General features: G+C 42.9%; 1 protein-coding gene across 14 annotated transcripts in view; it reads right to left on the bottom strand.

The window, feature by feature from the left end:
- The window catches only part of phf6 (PHD finger protein 6), a 119360-nt gene that overhangs the window by 10519 nt on the left and 85129 nt on the right, over nucleotides 1–23712 (bottom strand). For 13 of the 14 annotated variants that reach the window (XM_068047047.1, XM_068047037.1, XM_068047045.1 and 10 more), the window contains 5 exons: nucleotides 14747–14907; nucleotides 12686–12829; nucleotides 12090–12152; nucleotides 9495–9599; nucleotides 8679–8812 (listed from right to left, as the gene is read on the bottom strand). In XM_068047047.1, the coding sequence (XP_067903148.1) occupies nucleotides 8679–8812; nucleotides 9495–9599; nucleotides 12090–12152; nucleotides 12686–12829; nucleotides 14747–14907 (607 nt within the window). The remainder of the gene's footprint in view (nucleotides 1–8678; nucleotides 8813–9494; nucleotides 9600–12089; nucleotides 12153–12685; nucleotides 12830–14746; nucleotides 14908–23712) is intronic. The other variant, XM_068047048.1, reaches the window with a different exon arrangement.

The following is a 23712-nucleotide window of genomic DNA, read 5'->3' as shown; positions in this document are numbered from 1 at the left end:
TCATGAATAGAGGTATTGAGTACAAAAGCAGGGAAGTTATGCTGAACACCTTTATAAAGAACTGGTTAGGACACTACACTTGATGAAGGTCCTTGAGAGGGTGCAGAGGAGATTTATCAGAATGGTTCCAGGGATGAGGGATTTAGCTACAAGGTTAGGTTGGAGAAGCTGGGGTTGTTCTCCTCAGAGCAATGGCGATTGAGGGGAGATTTGGTAGAGGTGAACAAGATTATGACAGGTTTGGATAAGGTAGACAAAGAAAAATTATTCCCAGTAGCTGATGGCACAAGGACTAGGGAACACAGATTTAAGGTTTTGGGTAAGAGATGCAGGGGGGATGAGAGGAAGAACTTTTTTATGCAGCGAGTCGTAATATCCTGGAGCTTGCTGCCTACGAGGGTGGTGGAGGCAGAGATAATCAATGATTTCAAAAGTAAATTGGATGGACACGAAGCAAATAAACTTGCAGGGCTACGGGGATAAAGCGGGGGAATGGGACAGACTGGATTGCTCGATGGAGAGCCGGCATAGACTTGATGAGCCGAATGGCCTCCTTCTATGCCATAAATGACTCAGAATATCGAACCTGCGAAAACAACAGAATTTCTTGCCCCTTCCTTTATCGTCCCTCCCCTCTGCCCTCTCACTGTTTTCTTCTTTTCTCTTGTATTCACTTTTCCCTTTACCTAATTTAAATCTTTTCTCCTAGTGGTCTTCAGCAGTTTTTCACTGTCCAGGATCCTCTGAGCTACTGTTTGGTAACTGGGGAGGAATCCTGCTGCTAAAGCAGGCTGACAGGCACAACATAGGAAGAGAAATAGGCCATTCAGCCCTTTGAGCCTATTCCACCTTTAACATGGACTGCTGTAATCAGATCACTGTATCCATTTAAATGAAAGTTTTGTATAAATTATCCATTATATGGGCACAGCGACCAATGGGAATGTACAATGACCAATGACATACGCATGGAATGCATAGCAACGCACATGGCAGTGACCAATAGGAATGGACAGCAACATACTCATACAGCAACGACCAATGGGAATGCAATGACCCACAAACTCACGGCAGCCCTCAATGGGAATGCACAGTGACACACATACACAGCACGGACCAATGAGAACGGAAAAATCCAGGTATCGAGATCAGTTTTTAAAATTCGTTCTTGGGATGAGTGTCTCTGGCAAGGCCAACATTTATTGCGCATCCCTAATTGCTCTCGAGAAAGTGGTGGTGAGCGACCACTCTCCTCCAGGGAGGGAGGAGCGCAGCCCGAGGAGCAGCAGGAGCGGAGCCAGAAAAAAAAAAATTGAAAAGTGACATCAGGGTGACATCACATTCAACAGTGGGAGCAGGGAAACAGAAAGCCCTTGGGGTCAGTATTCAGGTCAGCTTTTAATTTAATTGAAATCAAATAGAGTTAGACTTGATCGATTTATTAGTATATAAACTAAAAACTAAAGCGGATTAAAAAACTAAAGACCAGTCAGAAATTTAAAAAACAAATTAAAATCTAATTAAATAAAAGAGAGATACAGGGCCAGGCAATGTGTTGTACTTGCATGACGTGGGAGCTGGTGGACCCCATTGTAGTTCCTGGTGACCACATCTGTAGCAAGTGTTGGTTGCTCGAGGAACTCCGGCTCTGAGTTGATGAGCTGGAGTCTGAGCTTCGAACACTGCGACACATCAGGGAGGGGGAGAGTTACCGGGACGCTGTGTTTCAGGAGACAGTCACACCCCTTAGATTAACTACCTTGAATTCGGCCAGTGATCAGGGACAGGACGGTGTGATTATGAATGAGGCAGGTAGAGGAATTTAGGAGGTAGTGTTGCAGGAGCCTCAACCATTGTCCTTGTCCAACAGGTTCGAGATTCTTGCTCCCTGTGTGGACGAGAGCTGGGACTGGAGGGAGGATGAGCAAACTGACCACAGCACCGTGGTGCAGGGAGCCATTCAAGTGGGGGGAGAAAAGAGAAATGTAGTCTTAATTCGGGATAGTATAGTTAGGGGCATAGACACTGTTCTCTGTGGCCCTACCTGGTGCTATGGTTCGGGATATCTCATCTGGGCTGCAGAGGAACTTGGAGTGGGAGGGGAAAGATTCAGTTGTCGTGGTCCATGTAGGTACCAACGATATAGGTAGAACGAGGATAGAGGTTCTGCTGAGGGAATATGAGCAGCTAGGGGCTAAATTAAAAAGCAGAACCAAAAAGGTAATAATCTCCGGATTACTACCTGAGCCACGAGCAAATTGGCACAGGGTCAATAAGATTAAAGAGGTAAATGCGTGGCTCAAAGATTGGTGTGGGAGAAATGGGTTTGAATTCGTGGCACATTGGCAACAGTGCTGGGGAAGGAGGGAGCTGTTCCGATGGGACGGGCTCCACCTGAATCATGCTGGGACCAGAGTCCTGGCTAATCGCATAACTAGGGCTGTAGATAGGGCTTTAAACTAAATATTGGGGGGGGAGGGGGTGGGGGGGGAAGGGTTCAGTTGCATGGAAAATTAGGAAGTCAAAGTTAAAGGAGAAGGTAGGAGTGCAGGTTAGTGATGAGGCTGACTGTTACCAGAAAATAAAAGGAAGGGACAGAATGTGTGAACATCATATTGCACCAAGGAATCGTACAAGAGTAGGGAGATTTGATAATAGATAACTTAATGATAACTTAAAGGCTTTGTATCTGAATGCACGAAGTATTCGGAATAAATGAGTTAACAGCGCAAAGAGAGATGAATGGGTACGATTTAGTGGCGATTACTGAGACGTGGTTGCAGGGAAACCAGGTTTGGGAATTGAATATGCAAGGGTACTCAGTATTTCGGAAGGATAGGCAGGAAGGAAAAGGAGGTGGTGTAGCAAAGGAAGAGATCTTTGTTAGTAAAGGAAGAGATCAGTGCTGTAGTGAGAAATGATATAGGCACTGGAGATCAAGGCATACAATCAGTCTGGGTAGAAATAAGAAATAGCAAGGGAAAGTAGTCCCTGGTGGGAGTAATCTACAGGTCCCCAAATAGTAGTTCCGCAGTGGGGCACAGTATAAACCAGGAATTACTGGGGGCTTGTAAGAAAGGTACGGCAACACGTTAGGTGATTTTAATATGCATATAGGCTGGATTAATCAAATTGGCAAAGGTAGCCTTGAGGGAGAGTGCATTGAATGTATTAGAGATTGTTTTTTGGAGCAATATGTTGTGGAACCAACTAGGGAGCAGGGTATTCCAGATTTGGTATTGTGTAATGAGGTGGGATTAATTAATGATCGCATAGTTAAGGATCCTCGAGGGAAGAGTGATCATAGCATGCTAGAATTTCAAATTCAGTTTGAGGACAAGAAACTGGAGTCTCACACTAGCGGTCTGGAGTTAAACAAAGGTAATCACATAGGCATGAGGACAGATTTGGCCCTAGTGGACTGGGCAGGAAGACTAAAAGGTAGGATAGTTGATGAGCAGTGGCAGATGTTTAAGGAGAAATTCAATTCCTCCCAACTAAAGGGCGGATAAGATCAAAGAAAACCCTAAGGCTTTCTATAGGTATATCAGGAATAAAAGAATGACGAGAGATAGGTTAGGGCCAATCAAGGATAGTAGTGGGAAGTTGTGTGTGGAATCGGAGGAGATAGGGGAAGTGTTAAATGAATATTTTGCGTCAGTATTTACAGTGGAGAAAGAAAATGTTGTCGAGGAGAATACTGAGATACAGACTACTAGGCTAGATGGGATTGAGGTTCACAAGGAGGAGGTGTTAGCAATTTTGGAAAGTGTGAAAATAGATAAGTCCCCTGGGCCAGATGGGATTTATCCTAGGATTCTCTGGGAAGCCAGGGAGGAGATTGCAGAGCCTTTGTCCTTGATTTTTATGTCGTCATTGTCGACAGGAATAGTGCTGGAAGACTGGAGGATAGCAAATGTTGTCCCCTTGTTCAAGAAGGGGAGTAGAGACAGCCCTGGTAATTATAGACCTGTGAGCCTTACTTCGGTTGTGGGTAAAATGTTGGAAAAGGTTATAAGAGATAGGATTTATAATCATCTTGAAAAGAATAAGTTCATTAGAGATAGTCAGCACGGTTTTGTGAAGGGTAGGTCGTGCCTCACAAACCTTATTGAGTTTTTTGACAAGGTGACCAAACAGGTGGATGAGGGTAAAGCCGTGGATGTGGTCTATATGGATTTCAGTAAGGCGTTTGATAAAGTTCCCCACGGTAGGCTATTGCAGAAAATACAGAAGTATGGGATTGAAGGTGAATTAGTGCTTTGGATCAGAAATTGGCTAGCTGAAAGAAGACAGAGGGTGGTGGTTGATGGTAAATGTTCATCCTGGAGTATAGTTTCTAGTGGTGTACCGTAAGGATCTCTTTTGGGGCCACTGCTGTTTGTCATTTTTATAAATGACCTGGATGAGGGTGTAGAAGGGTGGGTTAGTAAATTTGCGGATGACACGAAGGTCGGTGGAGTTGTGGATAGTGCCGAAGGATGTTGTAGGTTACAGAGGGACATAGATAGGCTGCAGAGCTGGGCTGAGAGATGGCAAATGGAGTTTAATGCGGAAAAGTGTGAGGTGATTCACTTCGGAAGGAGTAACAGGATTGCAGAATACTGGGCTAATGGGAAGATTCTTGGTAGTGTAGATGAGCAGAGAGATCTTGGTGTCCAGGTACATAAATCCCTGAAAGTTGCCACCCAGGTTAATAGAGCTGTTAAGAAGGCATATGGTGTGTTAGCTTTTAGTTTTAGTTTAGTTTAGAGATACAGCACTGAAACAGGCCCTTCGGCCCACCGAGTCTGTGCCGACCATCAACCACCCATTTATACTAATCCTACACTAATCCCGTATTCCTATCACATCCCCACCTGTCCCTATATATTTCCCTGCCACCTACCTATACTAGGGTCAATTTATAATGGCCAATTAACCTATCAACCTGCAAGTCTTTGGCATGTGGGAGGAAACTGGAGCACCCGGAGGAAACCCACGCAGACACAGGGAGAACTTGCAAACTCCGCACAGGCAGTACCCAGAATCGAACCCGGGTCCCTGGAGCTGTGAGGCTGCAATGCTAACCACTGCGCCGCCCTTTTATTAGTAGGGGGATCGAGTTTAGGAGCCACGAGGTCATGCTGCAGCTGTACAGAACTCTGGTGCGGCCGCACCTGGAGTATTCCGTGCAGTTCTGGTCACCGCATTATAGGAAGGATGTGGAAGCTTTGGAAAAGGTGCAGAGGAGATTTACTAGGATGTTGCCTGGTATGGAGGGAAGGTCTTACGAGGAAAGGCTGAGGGACTTGAGGTTGTTTTCGTTAGAGAGAAAGGGAGAAGAGGTGACTTAATAGAGACATATAAGATAATCAGAGGGTTGTACAGGGTGGATAGTGAGAGCCTTTTTCCTCGGATGGTGATGGCAAACACGAGGGGACATAGCTTTAAGTTGAGGGGTGATAGATATAGGACAGATGTCAGAGGTAGTTTCTTTACACAGAGAGTAGTAGAGGCGTGGAACGCCCTGCCTGCAACAGTAGTCGACTCGCCAACTTGAAGGGCATTTAAGTGGTCATTGGATAGACATATGGATGAAAATGGAATAGTGTAGGTCAGATGGTTTCACAGGTCAGCGCAACATCGAGGGCTGAAGGGCCTGTACTGCGCTGTAATGTTCTATGTTCTAAAATATATTTCAGAGAGGAAGAAAGATTCTAAGAGGGGGAAAAAACATCCATGGCTAAGCAAGGAAGTTAACGATAACAAAGACAAAAACGAAGGCATACCACAATGCAAAGGCAATGGCAGGCTGGAAGACTGGGAAACTTATAAAGATCAACAAAGGGTTACTAAAAAAGTAATAAAAAGAGCAAAGATAAATTATGAAAGAAAACTAGCGCAAAATATAAAAACGGATAGCAAAAGCTTCTATAAGTATATAAAAGGGAAGAGAGTAGCTAAAGTGAATGTTGGTCCTTTGGAGGATGAGACTGGGGAGTTAATAGAGGGGAACACGGAAATGGTGGAGACACTAAATCAGTATTTTGCCTCAGTTTTCACGGTGGAGGACACTAGTACCATCCCAATAGTAACAGGTAATGCAGAGGTTTTAGAAAGGGAGGAACTTGGAACAATCATCACTGGGCAAAAAGTACTGAGTAAACTATTGGGATTGAAGGCAGCCAAGTCCCCAGGGCCTGATGGCCTACATCCTAGGGTCTTAAAGGAAGTGGCAGCGGAAATAGTGGATCCATTGGTTATAATATTCCAAAATTCCTTGGAAAGGTTCCAATGGATTGGAAAAAAGCTAATATAACGCCCTTATTCAAAAAGGGAGGGAGGCAGAAAGTAGGAAATAACAGACCAGTTAGTTTAACATCTGTCATTGGGAAATTGTTAGAATAATTATTAAAGAAGTAATAACAGGACATTTAGAAAGTCAAAACGCAATCCATCAGAGTCAGCATGGCTTTATGAAGGGTAAATCGTGTTTGACTAATTTGCTAGAGTTCTTCGAAGCTGTAACAAGTAAAGTTGATAATTGGGATCCTGTAGATGTAGTTTATCTGGACTTCCAGAAGGCATTTGATAAGGTGCCGCACAAAAGGTTAATACACAAGGTAAGATCACATGGGGTTGGGGCAATTTATTAGCTTGGGTAGAGGATTGGCTAACCAACAGAAAACAGAGAGTCGGGATAAATGGGTCTTTTTCTGGTTGGCAAGATGTAACTAGGGGGTGCCACAGGGTTTGGTTCTCGGGCCCCAACTATTTACAATCTACATTAACGACTTGGATGCAGGGATAGAATAGCCAAATTTGCAGATGACACTAAAATAGGTGGGATAGTAAGGTGCAATAAAGAAATAAGAAATTTACAAATGGATATGGATAGGTTAGGTGAATGCGCCAAAATTCAGCAGATGGAGCTTAACGTGGATAAGTGTGAGGTTATCCATTTTGGTTGGAAGAATAGAAAGGCAGATTATCTAAATGGAGAGAAACTTCAGAGTGCTTCGGTGCAGAGGGATCTGGGTGTCCTTGTGCATGAATCACAGAAAACTAGTCTGCAGGTGCAGCAGGTAATAAGGAAGGCAAATGGAATTTTGGCATCTATTGTTAAAGGAAGAGAGTATAAAAGTAGGGAAGTGTTGCTGCAACTGTACAGGGCATTAGTGAGACCGCACCTGGAGTACTGCGTACAGTTTTGGTCCTCTTACTTGAGGAAGGATGTAGCTGCATTGGAGGCAGTTCAGAGGAAGTTCACTAGATTGATTCCAGAGATGAGGGGTTTGTCTTATGAAGAGAGATTGAGCAGTTTAGGCCTTTACTCTCTAGAGTTTGGAAGAATGAGAGGAGATCTAATTGAGGTATACAAGATGATTAAGGGGATTGACAAAGTAGACGTAGAGAGGATGTTTCCTCTTGTGGGCAATCTAGAACGAGAGGTCATAGTTTTAGGACAAGGGGTAGCAGATTTAAAACAGAGATGAGGAGAAATTATTTCTCTCAAAAGGGTCGTGAGTCTGTGGAACTCTCTACCCCAAGGTGCGGTGGATGCCGGGACATTGAGTAAATTTGAGGAGATAGACAGATTTTTAATTAGTAATGGGTTGAAGGGTCATGGAGTACGGGCAGGAAAGTGGAGTTGAGGCTGAGATGAGATCAGCCATGATCGTATTGAATGGTGGAGCAGGCTCGAGGGGCTGAATTGCCTACTTCTGCTCCTAGTTCTTATGTTCTTCTTAACCACTGCAGTTCATGTGGTGTAGGTTTGGAAGGTGCTGTTGAAAGAGGCTTGGCAAGTTGCTGCAATGCATCTTGTAGATGGTACATACTTTTGCCATGGTGCACCGGTGGTGGAGGGAGTGAATGTTTAAGGTGGTGGATGGGGTGCCAATCAAGCGGGCAGTTTTGTCCTGGATGGCATTGTTCTTGGAGCTGCACTCATCCAGGCAAGTGGAGGGTATTTCATCACATGCGTGACTTGGACTTTCAGAGAGTGGACAGGTTTTGGTGAGTCAAGTGAGTTACTCATCGCAGAATTCACAGCCTCTGACCTACTCTTGTAGACACAGTATTTATATGGCTGGTCCAGTTACATTTCTGGTCAACGGTCAACTCACCTCTGGAATTCAGCTATTTCGTCCATGTTTGGACTAAGGCTGTCCTGAGGTCTGGAGCCAGGAGACCCTGGTGGAACCCAAAATGAGCATCAGTGTGCTGAGTTTTGCTGAGTAAGTGTCACTTGACAGCACTGTTAGTGACACCTTCTGTCACTTTGCTGATGATTAAGAGTAGACCAATGGAGAGGTAATTGGCCGGATTGGATTTGCCCTGCTTTTTGTGGATAAGGCATATCTGGGCAATTTTCCACATTGTCAGGTAGATGCCAGTGTAGTAGCTGAACTGGAACAGCTTGGCTAGGGGCGCGGCACAAATCTTCAGTACTACAGCGGAGATGTTGTCAGGGCCCAAAGCCTTTGCTGTATCTAGTGCCTTCAATCTTTTCTTGATATCACAAAGTGAATCGAATTGGTTGAAAACTGGCATCTATAATGCTGGAGACCACAGGAGGAGGCTGAGATGGATCCTTATACACAACTCAACAAAAGAAGAGAAGTACAGCCCTTGAAACAATCAAAATGGGGAAATAATGAGGATAAATAACCATTAATGGTAGAGTTCATTACCTGTAGATCCCTCGGTCAAGGTTCTCAATGAATTTGGCTCTATCTTCAACTGCACAGTGGTAATGGTAAGTCTTGATGCAAGCTTTAATTTCACAGCCAATGGTTGCCCCTATTTGACTGCACAATGTACATTTCTGAAATTTTGCAAACAAGGTTATTTAAACATTGATTACCCAAGTGCTAATCACTACAAAAAGAACGTGTTTCTAGGCTTCTCCCCAATTTCTGCCAAAACTCCAAATACAGCCCACTATTCAGCTAAACTGTGAAAGAGCCCAGAGTCTGGAACACTACTCTAACACAGCAGCCCAGATCACTTCAAGCTTACTGAATTGCTGGCATGGATTGTGTCGATAGTTATTCTATAATCTAATAAATGTGTGTAATGCTGAAGTACATTGGAAGCAAAACATTTTGATTACATGCTTGAAGGGGATAATTTTGCAGGGCTGTAGGGAAACAGCAGGGGAGTAAGATTAATTGGATCGCTCTTTCCACCAGCCAGCACAGACATGATGAGCCATATGGCCACCTTCTGTGCTGTAATTGCTCGACACTCATGCCCAATATTTCCAATGTAAGCAGTAACAAGCTTACGATCCGCTCAGAATAAAACTGATGTACTTCGGATCAAGTCAAAGGCATGACGATATAGTAATCAAACACCATTCTTAATAAATTTGGTCAATTAATTACATAAGCTAAATGGCCAACATTCTGATTTGATTCTAATTACATTTAAAATGTTGGCTGAACAGAAATAAAGGCACTATTCAAAGTATTAATTCACATTACAAATTGCATCAGGGTACAAACCATTCTTTTGCCCCTTTTGATTTCTTGAATGACTGTTTTAATATCAAAATCACCAAAATCTTTTCTAGATGAATTTGTGAGTTGGACAGTACCGGAAGAAAACAGCTGAAATTTAAAAGAAAAGTTTATTAAAATATTGTGCTGGAATACATTTAACAAAAGATCTTTGGGGTTAGACGGAAACGGACCCACATTTAATAGATTGCTGAAGTGCTTTTAATTCTTGAGCCGCTTTCAATAGAGACATGAATCAATTAGAAGATACCACAAAACAAAGCTTTTTTTGAGTCAACAGTTAACATTTTCGCATCCATCACTGGCAGAAGTCCATGGCTCTTAAAGTCACAAATGACTTCCTGTGATTGACAAAAGCAATTTATCCCTTTGTCCTTTGTGACCTGTCTGCAGCCTTTGACACTGTTGATAACACCATCCTCCTCCAAAGCCTTTCCACCGTCATTCAACGAGGTGGGACTGCATTCGCCTGGTTCCATTCTTAACTATCTAATAGCCAAAGAATCATCTGCAATGGCTTCTCTGCTCACTTCCATACCATTACCTATGGAGTTCCCCAAGGATCTATCCTGGGGGCCCCCGTTCCTTTTTCTCACCTACACCGTGCCCCTCGACATCATCTGAAAACAGTCAGTTTTCACATGTATGCAGACGACACCCAGCTCTACTTCACCACCACCTCTCGACTCCTCCACTGCCTCTAAATGATCAGACTTTTTGTCTGACATCTAGTACTGGACGAGCAGAAATTTCCTCCAATATTGGGAAGACTGAAGCCATTGTCTTGGGTCCTGCCACAGACTCCACTCCCTCAATGATTCCATCCCTCTCTCCAGTGACAGTTTGATTCAGCCTCAGACAGTCTGCAATCTTCCTGTCATATTTGACCCAGAGATGAGCTTTCAACCACATAGCCACTCCATCACTGTAATATCATCAGACTGTGCCATTGCCTCATCTCATATGCTGCCTTTGTTAGCTCTAGGCTCAACTAGTCCAACACATTCTTGGTTGGCTTTCCATGTTATACCCTCCGTAAACTTAAGGTTATCCAAAACTCTGCTGCCTGTGTTCTAACTCGCACAATCACCCCTTTGCTCGCAGACCAACACTGGCTCCCAGTTAAGCAATGTCAAATTTAAAATTATCACCCCTCCCTATCTCTAATATCCTCCACGATCGCTGCACTCCTCTAATTCAGGCCTCTTGAGCATCCCTGATTTTAATCGCTCTACTATTGGCTGCAGTGCCTTCAGCTACCTGGGCCCCAAGTTCAGGAATTCCCTCCCTAAACCTCTTCTCCTGTCAACATTTCTCTCCTCCTTTAAAATGCTCCTTAAAGTCTAACTCTTTGACCAAGCCTCTTATTTTGCCTAATATCGCTTTATGTGGCTCAGCTTCAAATTTTGTTCAATAATTCTCGTGTGAAGGACATTGGGACGTTTTACTACATTGAAGACACTATATAAATACAAGTTGTGGTTGTCTTGTGACAGGGAGTGGTTTGAAGATGGAACTTTTTCAATAGACAACACACTGGTTGTGCTAGTACTAGAGACAAAGTACTGTAAATGGACAAACTGTAATGGCTGTTAGCTTCAGAAATATCTCTGCCATGTCGATGTAATAAAAAACGAGGGGCGGAAGGTGGGAGTGAAACCAAATTTCTTTCCAATAATTTCAATCATGTTGCCTTATGCAAATGGAAGTTGAACGGCATTGTAAATGTGGCGAGATATTTGTGGATTTCCTGTGGCTCATTGTGCTGCTGCAGCTTAACACCAACAGCGATTCATCCATCACTGTAACACAGCAAATGCATGGCAATCCAGAACATGACTGACAAGATACAAATATCATAGCAGAGTGAAAAGATGCAGCAGCCACACAGATATACTGTAACACTATTACTTTACAAAACACGCAACTACAATTCTTGTTGCCAAAAATCCTTTTTTTTGCATATTAGATGCTTTGCAGCTCAAATCCTCTGTAGAATTACAGTTGCTTGAGATACAAATATAATCCTCAATCTGCAGTTGTTTTATTTGAATATTCTGAATTGGAAATGAAAACAGACTCTCATTGGTTAGTTAATTCAAACTTACCCCAAATTGATCCTGAACAGTGATATTTGCTACTTAGCTCAAACCCATCAGGTGCTTGAAGTTGCTCTGCAACCACTGCCACCCCCCCCCACCCACCTCACTGCACTGCATCAGTCACTGGGTCAGAGCCGTATGAGAGAGATGTCAACAGCATGACAAGCCAGAAATACCAGACCCTCCCCACGGAGCCAAGTAATGGATCAAAGATGTGGACTGGAACCCTGGAGAAATTAAGCAGCAACACAAAAATGTAATATCCCCAGCACCTTGTCCCCGCAACTGCGAATCATTGCTGTTAGCCAGCGGAACTGTCCAGTCTAAGGACGCGGATCTGCTCCTCAGTCTGACCTAATGTCTAATAATTTTTCAGCATTAACAGGAGAAGAGTATACTTATATTTATTCTTCCCTTGTCCCCAAACAGTTTTTCATCTGTTAATATTATGAAGGATACATTTAATTTGCCACCTTACTTCCAGTTGATCTGTGGCTCCTGCTATTGATTCAGTAATGCAGAGTTTTCTATTGTCCAGCATCTAATAAACAAACAATCATTCACCATGATCTGGGTTTGTGCGAATAAATCTCCACACAGGGTTTTCTAACATTAAATGGCTAATTTTGGGGTGACAGTTTATAATTTTAGCGCGAGTGATTTAATTTGTTTTTAGATGTTACTTATAGAGCTACATATTCTACTGAGCCAGAAAAGCCAGATGGTGCTGCAAACACTTTGAATGAATTGGTTCCAGCTGCAGCGCTTGCACTGGTTTGCTCTGGGATCTACCGTGACTTGCATTCAGATATTCAGCATGGTGACATTTCTTTGAGTCAAACAGAAACACTATGGACAGATATAATGTGCCACTCTACACACTTAACATGCAACATGCTTTAAGCAAAACCCAATGATGTGAATCTTTCAATCTACAACAAACATGACAAGCAGGACACACAAGGAGCCCTGATATTTGATACAAAGACTGGCCCCGAAATATACTAAACCTCATGCACTATCTTGACAGCCCCTACTCCCAGAAGTGTTTCGAACACTATTCATTCCCCTTACCATGCATTTGTAATGTGCTGCAACTTTTTTAGCATTTGACGTATGGAGTTTTCCTCTGGTCTCATTTTCTTCATCTCCAGCATGACAGAACCCACACTTTGGCCCTGTAATGGTGGGACTGCTGCAGTGAGGAGACCGTTCCCTCTGCAAAGGTAAACGTACGTGCAAAATAAAAACAAAGGCAAGAATCATCTATAACATCACAAAAGCAAGAAAACCTTGAATTCCTTACAAAACTAATGCAATTTGGGCTTCAGATGACACTATGCATTCCTAAAGCCGTAAACATGCCTATGTGCAGAATACATGCCTGCACTTCCTGTGCTACTCTGCTTCCTGCGCAGGGCCGGAGAGAGAGCAGGGGAGCGACAGAGTCCGAGGGGCAGAGAGAGGGATAAAGAGAGGTGGGTGGGGAGAGGGAGGGGTGAGAGGGAAGGGGGTGAAGAAGGAGTGAGAGAGAGACAGGCGTGTAATTCATTAAAATTCTTGCACCTGTCAATGGTTGTTTTTAAAACTGGAAGATAGACAGTGATGTCCCCCGAGGGTCAGTGCTAAGACCATTGCTTTTCTTGATGTATAATAAATGACTTGGATATTGGAATACAGAGTAACATTCTAAAATTTGCCGAAACCAAACTTGAGGTGTGGCAGACAGTGAGGAGGATACAAATCGACTGCAACAGGACATATATAGGTTAGCAGAATGGGCAGACAAGCGGCAAATGGAATTTAATACAGATAAATGTGAGGTGATGCATTTTGGCAGAAGAGATAGGGAGAGGCAATATAGTTTAATGGCATAGTTCTAAAGTGCGTACTGGGGTAGAGAGAGCTGGGAGTGCATGTGCATCGATCTTTGAAGGTGGCAGGACATATTGAGAGAGTAGTTAGCAAAGTGTATGGGATCTTGAGCTTCATAGAGGCATTGAGTACAAAAGCAGGGAAGTAATGCTGAAGCTTTATAAAGTTCTGGTTAGGTCACAACTAGAGTATTGCATCCAGCTCTGCTCAACACACTTTAGAAGGATGTGAGGGCCCTTGAGAAGGTGCAGAGGAGATTTTAGCTAGAAAGTTAGGTTGGAAAAGCTGGGGTTGTTCTCCTTGAAGCAAAGGAGATTGAGGGTAGATTTGATAGAGGTTTACAAGATTATGACAGGTTTGGACAAGACAGACAAAGAAAAGCTGTTCCCATTAGCTGATGCTACAAGGACTAGGGGACACAGATTTAAGGATTTGGGCAAGAGATGCAGGGGGTGTGAGGGAGAACTTTTTTTACACAATGGGTGATGAATTACCTGTTAGTTGCTGCCTCTGAGGTAGGTGGAAGTAGGATGGGCACTTGAGGGAAATAAACTTGCAGTGCTACAGGGATAAAGCGGAGGAATGGAACTGACTGGATTGTTCTACAGAGAGCCGACATGGACTCAAAGGGCTGAATGGCTTCCTTCTGTGCCCTAATGACTGACTGACTTAACTGCTCCTATTCTAAAGTCCTTCACCGTTACTTGCATTGGAAACTGCCTCTGAACTGGTCAGACTGTAATTATACCCTTTGTCGATTTGAGGCATTGTAGCTCCACCATTTTCAGAAAGGTATAATTATATCATGATAAAAATTTACATGGACATCCACTGTAAATATGCAGATCAGAATTTATAATGGAAAACAGAAATAAAAATGAAACTAGGACTTTAAACTGGAGATTAAATTCCATCTATGCACTCTGATCCCATTACTCTCTACTCTCTCAATCTTCTTCTGAAGACCAGACTTGGCTTTGACAAGTACCATGCCATGGCATGGGAGATTTAATGGCAAAAGATATATCACATTTTCTAAGCTTAGATTTCACTATGCTCTGATTTTACATTCAATATATTTTCAGATGGAATGTGTCATAAAATGTATCTGCCAGAAAGCGACTGATTTCAGGCATATAAGACTACCTTCAACATAAATCAATTTAAATAATTACTAGGAGGAGGAAATGGGGTCCTGGGGAGGGGAAAGGAAGGAAAAATGAATGAAAATCACTTTTCAAATATAATTTAATTACTCACATAGGAACTGCAACTAGTTTCATCTTTTCCTTGAGAGGATGTGGACATGGCATCATCTGACTCATCTTTTGAGTTAGGGGCTCTTCGTTTCTCTCTGTGCCCCCTCTGAGCACCTCTGCGAGGACCTGTTGAACGTTCAGTCAGGTTTCCTTGGAGCCCATCTGTAAGGAGCACCACCAGATAACAATTGGTTTAATTTTTTGTTAAATTTGCACTTTAAACCTTTACTCATTGGCTTTTAGAAGATTGAGAAGTGACCTTACTGAAACACAAGATTCTGATGGGGCTTGACAGGATAGATGCTGAGAGGATGTTTCCCTTCGTGGGGGAATCTGTAACTAGGGGGCAGAGTTTCAAATTAAGGGGTCTCCTATTTAAGACAGAGATGAGGAGAAATTTCCTCTCAGAGGGTCGTTAGTGCTTGAAATTCTCTTCTCCAGCAAGCAGTGGAGGCTGGGTTATTGAATATATTCAACGCCGAGAGAGACATTGTTGATCGACAAGGGAGTCAAGGGTTATTGGGAGGGGGGGGGGTGGGGGGAGGCAGTGGTGGAGGCAGGAAAGTGGAGTTCAGACCACAATCATATCAGCCATGACCTTATTGAATGACACAGTGCGCTTGAGGGGCTGAATGACCTACTCCTGCTTCTTATGTTCTTATTCAAAGGCAGCAAAATTTCAATTTGTGCCATAACTTATTCAGTATGCTTGTACTGATATCCCTTTAGGTTGGCCTGTTTCATGTCATGCCATCAGGTGGGTGGGCAGCTTCTGCCCAGGCAACAGATATGTGAGCAAACTAAAGGGGTCCTGCTGAGAATTTCCTCCCTGCTTGCTGTGGGACAGTCGCATTCACTACCTCGGTATCAAGAGAGATTTGCAAGCTAAGGATAAATAACAGCTCCCACAGCATTGCAACACAATGCCATAAATGCACTATCACAGGGGTCTGCAACTTGTGGTTCCGGAGCCACAAGTGGCTCTTTAACATCTCATTTGTGGCTCCCAACATTTTCCAGTTGGATTACATTATCATGAAAAAAGCCAAAAAAAGTCAAGAAATGCAAGAGCCGTGTTTTTATTGTGGGGATAAAAGGCTAATCATTATGCTGCACTTTGCAGTTTCAAATGATTATTTCAATGAAAAACATTATCATGCAATAAACCTGTTAGAGTTGTATAGCTACAGCACGAATATAAATAATGCCTTTGCTTCGAGGAACAGATGCTATGGTTGCGACCATTATTATTTCTAATATCGCTGAGATGAAGAATTATTTTGAATGCGCTATTAGAAGCATTTTTAAAATTACGAGAATCATCAGAAAAAAATTCTTGTTTGTTTTAAAGATGATTTTACTGTCAAAATTATAGTAAAAAAATTTCAATTCATTACAAGATCTGTTATAAAAACAAAGAAAAAGCATTCAGTTTTCTATGAATCAGGAATAAGAAATTTACAAAGTGGAACCATGCTGTTTTGCCATTAAATTAATATGGTTCACCATTTTTACATTTTCCTTTCAAACAGATACAGAAATCATGCAACTTGACGCATAAACCCTGAACATGCATATACTGGAGATATGAAAAAAAAATCAAAAGATGCAAAAAATGTGATAATTTCGAGTTAGGTCCATATTAATTTTGATTTTTTTCTATTGATACATAAATTCAATACATGCATTTTATTTACATATGCAAATTATGCACTCTACCAGAGACACTTGGCAATTTGCCATGTATTTGGTTTAGAATTATTGAAATTTCATCTGGCTCTTCCCAATAGTTTTTATTCTAGGCAATTTATCAAAAAAAGGCTCTTCGGGTTAAAAAAGGTTGCCAACCCCTGCACTAGCAATATTTCTCATAGCAACATACGAATTAGGAGCAGAAGTAGGCCATTCGGCTCCTCTAGCCTGCTCTGCCATTCAGTAAGGTCATGGCTGATCTGTTTGTCTCGAATGCCACACTATCATCTACCTAATAAGCTTTGATTCCTAGCAAGAATCTACCCCGGCCTTAAAATTATTCAATGACCCCGCCTACACCACCGTCTAAGGCAGAATTCCAAAGTTGCACAACCCTCAGAGAAAAAAAAGTCTCACCTGTGTCCTAAAAGGGAGACCCCTAATTTTAAAAGTGACCCCTAGTCCTGGACTCCAAGAGGAAACATCCTTTCCACATCCACCTTGTCAAGACCATTCAGGATCTTATAAGCTTAAATCAAGTCTCCCCTCACTCTTCTAAACTCCAGCGAAAACAAGCCCAGTCTGCCCAACCTTTCCTCATAAGACAACCCACTCATTCCAGGTATCAATCTAGTAAACCTCCTCTGAACCGCCTCCAAAGCATTTACATCCTTCTTTAAATGAGTCCAAAACTGCGCACAGTATTCGAGATGTGGTCTCACCAATGCCCTGTATAACTGAAGCATAGCATCCTTACTTTTATTTTCAATTCCTCTCGTAATAAAGGATAGTATTCCATTAGCATTCTTGATGACTTGCTGTACCTGCATACTAACTTTTTCTGACTCATGCACTAGAACACCTAGATCCCTCTGCACCTCGTAGTTCTGCAGTCGTTCTCTGTTTAAGTAATACTCTGCTTTTTAATTCTTCCTGCCAAGTGAAGAATTTCACATTTTCCCACATTATACTCCATCTGCCAGATTTTTGCCCACTCACTCGACCTATCAATATCAGTCTGCAACCACTTTTTGTCCTCTTCACAGCATACTTTCCTACCTAGCTTTGTGTCATCTGCAAATTTAGCTACCATGCCATCGCTCCCCTCATCTAAGTCATTGATATAAATTGTAAAAAGTTGAGGCCCCAGCACAGACCCCTGTGGGACTCCAGTCGTCACATCCTGCCAATCAGAAAACAACCCATTTATGCATACTGTGTTTTTTGCCAGCCAGCCAATCTTCGATCCATGCTAATAGCTCCTACTTTGCGCAATAACGTTTTATATGGCACCTTGTCAAATGCCTTCTGGAAATCCAAGTACAGTACGTCAGCGGTTTCCCCTTTATCCATGGCACATGTTACTCCTTCAAAGAACTCCAATAAATTGGTTAAACATGATCTCCCTTTCACAAAGCCATGCTGACTATTCCCAATGACCTTGAGTTTTTTTTTTATAGTGCCCAGCCTTATTGATCGATTCTATCACCTTCCCCACGACAGACAGAAGCTGACTGGCCTACATTACCTGTTTTCTGCCTCCCCCACTTCTTGAATAAAGGGGTTATATTTGCTACTTTCCAGTCTGATGGAACCTTTCCAGAATCTAGCGAATTTTGAAAAATTAACACCAACGCATCTACTACCTCATTAGCTATCTCTTTTAAGACCCTAGGATGAAGCCCATCAGGACCCGGGGACTTGTCAACCAGCAGGTCCATCAGTTTGCTCAGTACCGCTTCCCCGGTGATTGTAATTTCACCAAGTTCCTCTCTTCCTTCCACCTCCTGATTTACAGCTATTACTGGAACATTTTGTTGTATCCTCTATAGTGTAGACAAAAGCAAAATATTTGTTCATTTAATCTGCCATTTCCTTATTATTTACTATTAACTCCCCATTCTTACTCTCCAGAGGACCAACACTCACTTTACTTACTCTTTTCCTTTTTAAATATCTGTAGAACTCTTGCTCTCCATTTTTACATTTCTAGCTAGCTTCCTCTCATACTCTTAATTTCTTTCTCTTGATTAACTTTTCAGTCATTCTCTGCCATTCTTTATATTCTGACCAATCATATGACATGCCACTCACCTTTGTGCAATTTATATGCCTTTTCCTTCAATTTCTTTAGTTAACCATGGATGGTGGGTCCTTCCTTTAGAATTTTTCTTGATAATAGGAATATACTTATCCTGAGTATTCTGAAATATCCCCTTGAATGTCTGTCACTGCTTCTCTATTGATCCATCTCCTAGCCTGGTAACCCAGTCCACTTCAGCGAGATCAACTTTCATCAAAGAACCGTTACAGTGCAGAAGGCGGCCATTCGGTCCATCATGTCCACACTGGCTCTCTGAAACAGCGACTCCCTCAGTTCCATTCCCCTGCCTTCTTTCCATAACCCTGCACATTCTTCCTTTTCATATAACTGTCTAATTCCCTTTTGAAGGCTTCAATTGAACCTGCCTCCATCACATTCTCAGCCAGCACATTCCAGACCTTAACCACTCGCCGCGTGAAAAAGTTTTTCCTCATGTCACTTTTGATTCTCTTACCAAATACTTTAAATCTGTGCTCTCTCGGTCTCGATCCTTTCACGAGTGGGAACAGTCTCTCTATCTACTCTGTCCAGTCCCATGATTTTGAATACTTCTATCAAATCACCTCTCAACCTTCCCTTCAAGGAAAACTACCCTAACTTCTCCAATCTATCTTCATATCCTCATCCCTGGGACCATTCTCATGAATCATTCCTGCACTCTCTCCAATGCCCGCACATCTTTCCTCAAGTGCGGTGCCCAGAATTGGACAATACTCCAGCTGAGGCTGAACTAGTGTCTTGTACAAGTTCAACATAACATCCTTGCTCTTGTACTCTGCCCCTATTAATAAAGCCCAGGATACCGTATGCTTTATTAACTGCTCTCTGAACCTGTCCTGCCACCTTCAATGACTTATGCACATATACACCTAAGTCCCTCTGCTCCTGCACCCCCGTTAGAATTGCACCCTTTATTTTATATTGTCTCTCCATGTTCTTCCTGCCAAAATGAATCACTTCTCATTTCTCTGCATTGAACATCATCTGCCACCTGTCTGCCCATTCCACCAACTTGTCTATGTCCTTTTGAAGTTCTACATTATCCTCCTCACAGTTCACAATGCTTCCAAGTTTCATATCATCTGGAAACTTTGAAATTGTGCCCTGTACACCAAGGTCTAGGTCATTAATATAAATCAGGAAAAGCAAAGGTCTCAACACTGATCCCTGGGGAACTCCATGACAAACCTTCCGCCAGCCCGAAAAACATCCATTGACTACTTCTCGCTGCTTCCTGTCACTCAGCCAATTTCATATCCACGTTGCTACCATCCCTTTTAGTCCATAAGCTACAACCCTCTCTGTTACCTCCTCAAAAAACTCCAGCAAGTTAGTCAAACATGATTTTCCCTTAAGAAATCCATGTTGACTTTCCTTAATTAACTCACACTTTTCCATGTGACTATTGATTTTGTCTCAAATTATTTTTTCTAGAAGTTTTCCCACCAACAAAATTAAACTGACTGGCCTGTAGTTGCTGGGCTTATCTGTACACCCTTTTTTGAACAAGGGTGTAACGTTTGCAATTCTCCAGTCCTCTGACATCACCCCCGAGTCTAAAGAAGACTGAAAAATTATGGCCAGTGCCTCTGCGATATCCACCCTCACTTCCCTCAGTATCCTTGGATGCATCTCATCCGGCCCTGGTGCTTTATCCACTTTAAGCACAGACAGCCTATCTAATAATTCTTCTTCATCAATTTTAAACATCTCTAATGCCTGACTTACCTCCTCTTTCACTATTGCTTGGGTTGCATCTTCTTCCTTGGTAAAGACAGATGCAAAGAATTCATTTAATACCTCAGTTATGCCCTCTGCCTCCATGTGTAAATCCCCTTTCTGGTCCCTGATAAGCCCGACTCCTCCTTTTACCACCCTTTTACTATTTATATGCCTACAGAAAACTTTGGGATTTCCTTTAATGCTAGCTGTCAGTCTCTTTTCATGCTCTCTCTTTGCTTCTTCACTTCCCCTCTGGACCTCAACAGTATTTTCCACCTGGCATCTGTCACAAGCACATTTTTTCTTCTTTATTTTAATCTCTACCTCTTTTGTCATCCAGGGAGCTCTGGATTTGTTTGCCTTACTTTTCCCCTTTGAGGGAACATACCTTGATTGCGCCCGAACTATCTCCTCTTTGAAGGTAGCCCATTGTTCGTCTACCGGTTTTCCTGCCAGCTTTTGACTCCAATTTATTCGCCCCAGCTCCATTCTTACCCCACTGACGTTGGCCTTCCCCCAATTAATTATTCTTACCCTGGATTGCTCTTTGTCCGTTTCCATCGCCAGCCTAAATCTTATGATACAATGATCACTATGCCCTAAATGCTCTCGTACTGGTACTTGATCCACTTGGCCCACCTCATTCCCAAGAACCATGTCTAGCAGTGCCCCCTTTCTCGTTGGACTAGCAACATACTGTTGTAGAAAATTTTCCAGAACACACTCTAGGAACTCTTGCCCCTCATTGCCCTTTACACTATTATCCCAGTCCATGTTTGGATAATTAAAGACCCCATTATAACTACCCATTATTAGCGAGATGAATTATTAGCAAGCATGCAAGCGGCATGCTTGCCTTCATCGGTCGGGGCATAGAGTATAAAAATTGGCAAGTCATGCTGCAGCTGTACAGAACCTTAGATAGGCCACACTCAGAATATTGCGTGCAATTCTGGTCGCCACACTACCAGAAGGATGTGGAGGCTTTGGAGAGGGTATAGAAGAGGTTTACCAAGATGTTGCCTGGTCTGGAGGGCATTAGCTATGAGGAGAGGTTGGATAAACTCGGATTGTTTTCACTGGAACGACGGAGGTGAAGGGGCGACGTGATCGAGGTTTACAAAGTTATGAGTGGCATGGACAGAGTGGATAGTCAGAAGCTTTTCCACAGGGTGAAAGAGTCAGTTACTGGGGGATATAGGTTTAAGGTGTGAGGGGCAAAGTTTAGAGGGGATGTGCGAGGCAAGTTCTTTACACAGAGGATGGTAAGTGCCTGGAACTTGCTGCCGGGGGAGGTGGTAGAAGCAGGTACGATAGCGACGTTTAAGAGACATCTTGACAAATACATGAATAGGATGGAAATAAAGGGATACGGTCCCCGGAAGTGCAGAAGGTTTTAGTTTAGACAGGCATTAAGATCGGCGCAGGCTTAGAGGGCCGAATGGCCTGTTCCTGTGCTGTACTGTTCCTTGTTCTTTGTACCCTCTAATTTTTGCACCTCTCTATAATTTCCTTGCAAATTTGTTCCTTCACATCCTTCCCACTAGCTGGTGGCCTATAAACCACACCGAGAGACGTAACTGCATTATTTTTGTTCCTTAGCTCTAGCCAAATTGATTCAGTCCTCGACCCCTCTGGGGCATCCTTTTTCTCCAGCACTACAATGCTCTCCTTAATCAATACTGCCACCCCTTTTCCCTTTCCTATTTTTCCTGAACACCTTGTATCCAGGAATACTTAATACCCAGCCCTGTCCCTCTTTGAGCTAGGCCTCTTATAGCCACATCATTATTTCCAGATGGTAATCTGCACCTGTACCTCACCAGTCTTACTAACCACGTTCCGTGCATTCACATACATGCACATTAACCCTGATTCAGGCTTTATTGCTCTCTCGCTTACACTGACCCCACCTAATAATGTACTATTCCCTACACTCGTGCTATCTATCTCCCCCAGTATTCTGTGCACCTTGGTATTCCTCTCTAATACTTGCTCCTGGTTCCCACACCCCAGACAAGTTACCAGTTTTGCTTCCCTCCAATCTGAGCTCCCTCTCAGGTTCCCACCCCCCTGACAATTTAGTTTAAATCCTCCCCAAGAGCACTAGCAAATCTCCCTGCGAGGATATTAATCCCAGTCCTGCCAAGACGTAACCCGTTTATCTTGTACAGGTCCACATAGTTACCCTTATTTAAGTTTAAAATACTAGTCTTAGACTCACTCTTCTCTCTTTCAAACTGGATGTAAAATTCAATCATATGGTGGTTGCTGCTACCTCAAGGTGCCTTTACTTTGAGGTCATAAATTAATCCTGCCATATTACACAATACCAAGTCTAATATAATCTGCTCTCTGGTTGGTTCCAGAACATGCTGCTCTGAGAACCTATCTCGAAAGCATTCTATGAACTCCTCATCCAGGCTACTATTGCTAATCTGATTTTTCCAGCTGACATGTAGATTAAAATCACCCATGATTACTGTCGTCCCTTTATCATAAGCACCCAATATTTCTTCTTGTGTACTTCGTCCTACATTATGGTTACCTTTAGGGGGCCTGTAGACCACTCCCACTAGTGACTTCTTTCCCTTACTATTCCTCATCTCCACTCAAACTGATTTGACATCCTGATCTCCTGAACCAAGGTCATCTCTAACTATTACACCAATGCCATCTTTGATTAACAGTGCTACCCCTCCACCTTTACCTAGCTTCCTAATCTTCTTGAACATCATATACCCCTCAATATCCAGCACCCAATCCTTGTCATCCTGCAGCCACGTTTCTGTAATGGCTATCAGATCAAATTTATTTACTTCAATCTGCGCTATCAGTTTGTCTACTTTGTTATGAGTGCTACATGCATTCAGATACAGAACGTTTAGTTTTGTCTTTTTGTTATCTTTGTAACATCTGGTCTTGACCATTGGTGCGTTCTTAGGTTTTTTTCTCTCTGTCCCTTCCTGCCATTCTCTGACCTTCATTTCCCATATTACTATTCTGCTCTCCTCCCTTGACTTGCTACATCTACCCAGACTGAATCCCTCAGCCCCCCTTGTTTAGTTTAAAGCCCTCTCCACCTCCCGAGTTATTCGGTTTGCTAGAACACTGGTCCCAGCACGGTTCAGGTGCAGACCGTCCCAACGGTACGGCCACCACTTTCCCCAGTACCGGTGCCAGTGCCCGACAAACCAGAACCCACTTCTCTCACACCAGTCTTTGAGGCACGTATTCATTTCATACTGAATATATTAACCCATTCATTCTTTAATTTCTGTAAGCTATACTTGTACCTGTACCCACCACAGCATTGAATGGAGCTGGCCCAGCTCCACTGGCATTAGCTGTACTTTAGACAGCCCACAAGGCAACAGATTAACAGATATTGTTGCAATTTCAGTGTTTCAAACCCCGATTCCGTACCAGTGGCACCAGAACTACTCACA

Source organism: Heterodontus francisci, chromosome 15 (genome assembly GCF_036365525.1).
Source record: "Heterodontus francisci isolate sHetFra1 chromosome 15, sHetFra1.hap1, whole genome shotgun sequence".
Classification (NCBI taxonomy): Eukaryota; Metazoa; Chordata; class Chondrichthyes; order Heterodontiformes; family Heterodontidae; genus Heterodontus; species Heterodontus francisci.
The sequence above is the reverse complement of the archived record's forward strand: the minus strand, read 5'-3'. Positions and strand labels throughout refer to the sequence as shown.